Source organism: Pediculus humanus, genomic scaffold (genome assembly GCF_000006295.1).
Source record: "Pediculus humanus corporis 1103172107500 genomic scaffold, whole genome shotgun sequence".
In the NCBI taxonomy this organism is placed as follows: Eukaryota; Metazoa; Arthropoda; class Insecta; order Psocodea; family Pediculidae; genus Pediculus; species Pediculus humanus.
The window spans coordinates 118917-120955 of NW_002987116.1; the positions used below are offsets into that span (position 1 = coordinate 118917).

The window sequence follows — 2039 nt, forward strand, 5'->3', positions numbered from 1 at the left end:
AAACGAAATCATCAAAATCAAACAAAATTAATGACGTGATTATAACATATCGGACTAAAATACAAAATATAAAAAAATTATAAAAAAACAAAAAAAAAGGAAAAAGGAAAAAAGAAAAAGGAAAAAAGGAAAAAAAATAAAAGGAAAATATTTGGTTCGAAATTGTATTAAAATTTTGTTGATGTAATTCTGAAAAATTTCCGCCCCCCCCGAAAAAAAAATAAATAAAATGGGTCACTTGAGTATTTTTTTCACTTTGTTGATGTTGTTCGCACCCATCGATTATTCCGGGAAAAATGGAATCAAAGGAATCTCTGGAGAACAGGGTAAGGTTATTGTGACGTCATGTTGAAAAGGGAGGGAAAACTACTTATTATTACGATAATTAATTTTTTATTTATTTAATTGTATGTGTATGTTTTGCGTCATCGTCGTTGTCGTCGTCGTCGTCATTGCCATCGCATCCATTGCCGCCATTTTGTTTCATCATCATCGTTTAAAGTTACGATTCGTAATTGCCGGAGATTGGAAAACAACACGATTCCGTTTTACAAAAATCCGCACGAGAATTCACAGGATTATTCGTTTAAAAAACCTCTTCCGGTGAAAATCGACTACGAAGAAAAATGCGGATGTCAAGATAAGGCAAAAAATTTAGCGGAAGAAATGGAAAAAGTTAAAGGAGTTGCCGGTTCTTCTACCACTGCTTTCGCCACGACTACCGCCACGACCGCTCAACAAGTCAAATCTCCGTGTGCCGAATCGAAAAAAATTCAAACGAATTCAAACGAATCGTGCGATAAAAAAAATGAAAAAGTTTTAGAATCTAATAGAAAAAAGTCGTCGTCGTCGTCGCCGTCGCCGACGTCGACGTCGGCATCGACGTGCGATAAATTCCTCAAAATCGAATTCGTGCAAAGCGATAAGAAAATGTGCGAGAAAACGGAACCCAAAAAGGGTAGCATAGTTTGCGCGGATTGCGATAAATGCGAAATGCAAATAAAAGCCAACGGAGAGGGTATCATATTGAAATGTCACATGTGTCGTCAGGTACCCTCGGAGGAAATCCTTTTTCCCACCGGAAACGGTCACAAAGTCGTCACATTTCCGTGATTCAAAGGATTTCTCTCTCTCTCTCTCTCTCTCTAGAGTAGAATGAATGAATAATCTTGTTGTTGCGGGATGAGAAGGAAAACTACTCAAGCGATCAAGTCGACTTTTTTTTTTTTTTTTACTCCGCCATTTTATTTTTTTTTTTTTTTTTACCCCCTTCGTTTGCTGTCTGATAACGATCCGTATTTTTTTTTTTTGGTGCTAAAATTAAATTTAAATTATTATCATTATCATTATAATATTTGAAAAGTAATTTTCCAGCGTCAAAATTCAATACATTGATAAAATATCATGCGGGTTTTTTTCAATTTTCTTTTTCTTTTCTTTCTTTTTTTTTTTTTTCTGCCTTTAAGTTAATATTAATAATAATAATTAAATTTAGCGATTGGGAAAATTATTTTTTGTGGAGGAAATGAAAATAATCAAAAGGATGAAACGCGTATTCATCTTACCGACGGGGAAATCGAGGGAAGAGACGCACAAGTTTTGCATAAAAAATGTCGGTGCGGAAAGTAGGGAAGACAGAAATGAAGGAAGGAAGAAGGAGGGACGTGAGGAAGGGAGGAAGAAAAGAAGAAGGAGGGACGTGAGGAAGGAAGGAAGGAGGTGGGAAGAACATTAATTATTCCGGGGATGTCGACAGGTGCACAAAAGTTTTTTTTTTTTTTTTTACAATAACTCTCGAAACGAAAACGAACGCGTTTTCTTATGGAAGAAAAAGGAAAGAAAAAGGAAAGAAAAAAAGGGGGGGGGCTTCGAAGTTGCGTTAAAAGAAAATGCATAAAGAAAATCGTCATAAAAAATGCAATTTAAAAAAAAAAAAAAAAAAAAAATTGCAATCAAGTTTTCGAATTAAATTTTTTTAACTCCCCCCCCCACCGAACCGAAGAACGTGTTTCTCATCGTAAGTAACGGTTTTTTTTTAT

General features: G+C 35.1%; 1 protein-coding gene across 1 annotated transcript; it reads left to right on the forward strand.

The window, feature by feature from the left end:
• Positions 1-229: 229 nt before the first annotated feature.
• Positions 230-1113, forward strand: Phum_PHUM155200 (uncharacterized protein; the record flags this gene model as incomplete). The annotated part of the gene is made up of 2 exons (XM_002424784.1): positions 230-331; positions 577-1113. 2 exons carry the CDS (start codon positions 230-232, stop codon positions 1111-1113), a joined length of 639 nt encoding a protein of 212 aa, XP_002424829.1.
• Between the last annotated feature and the right edge of the window lie 926 nt (positions 1114-2039).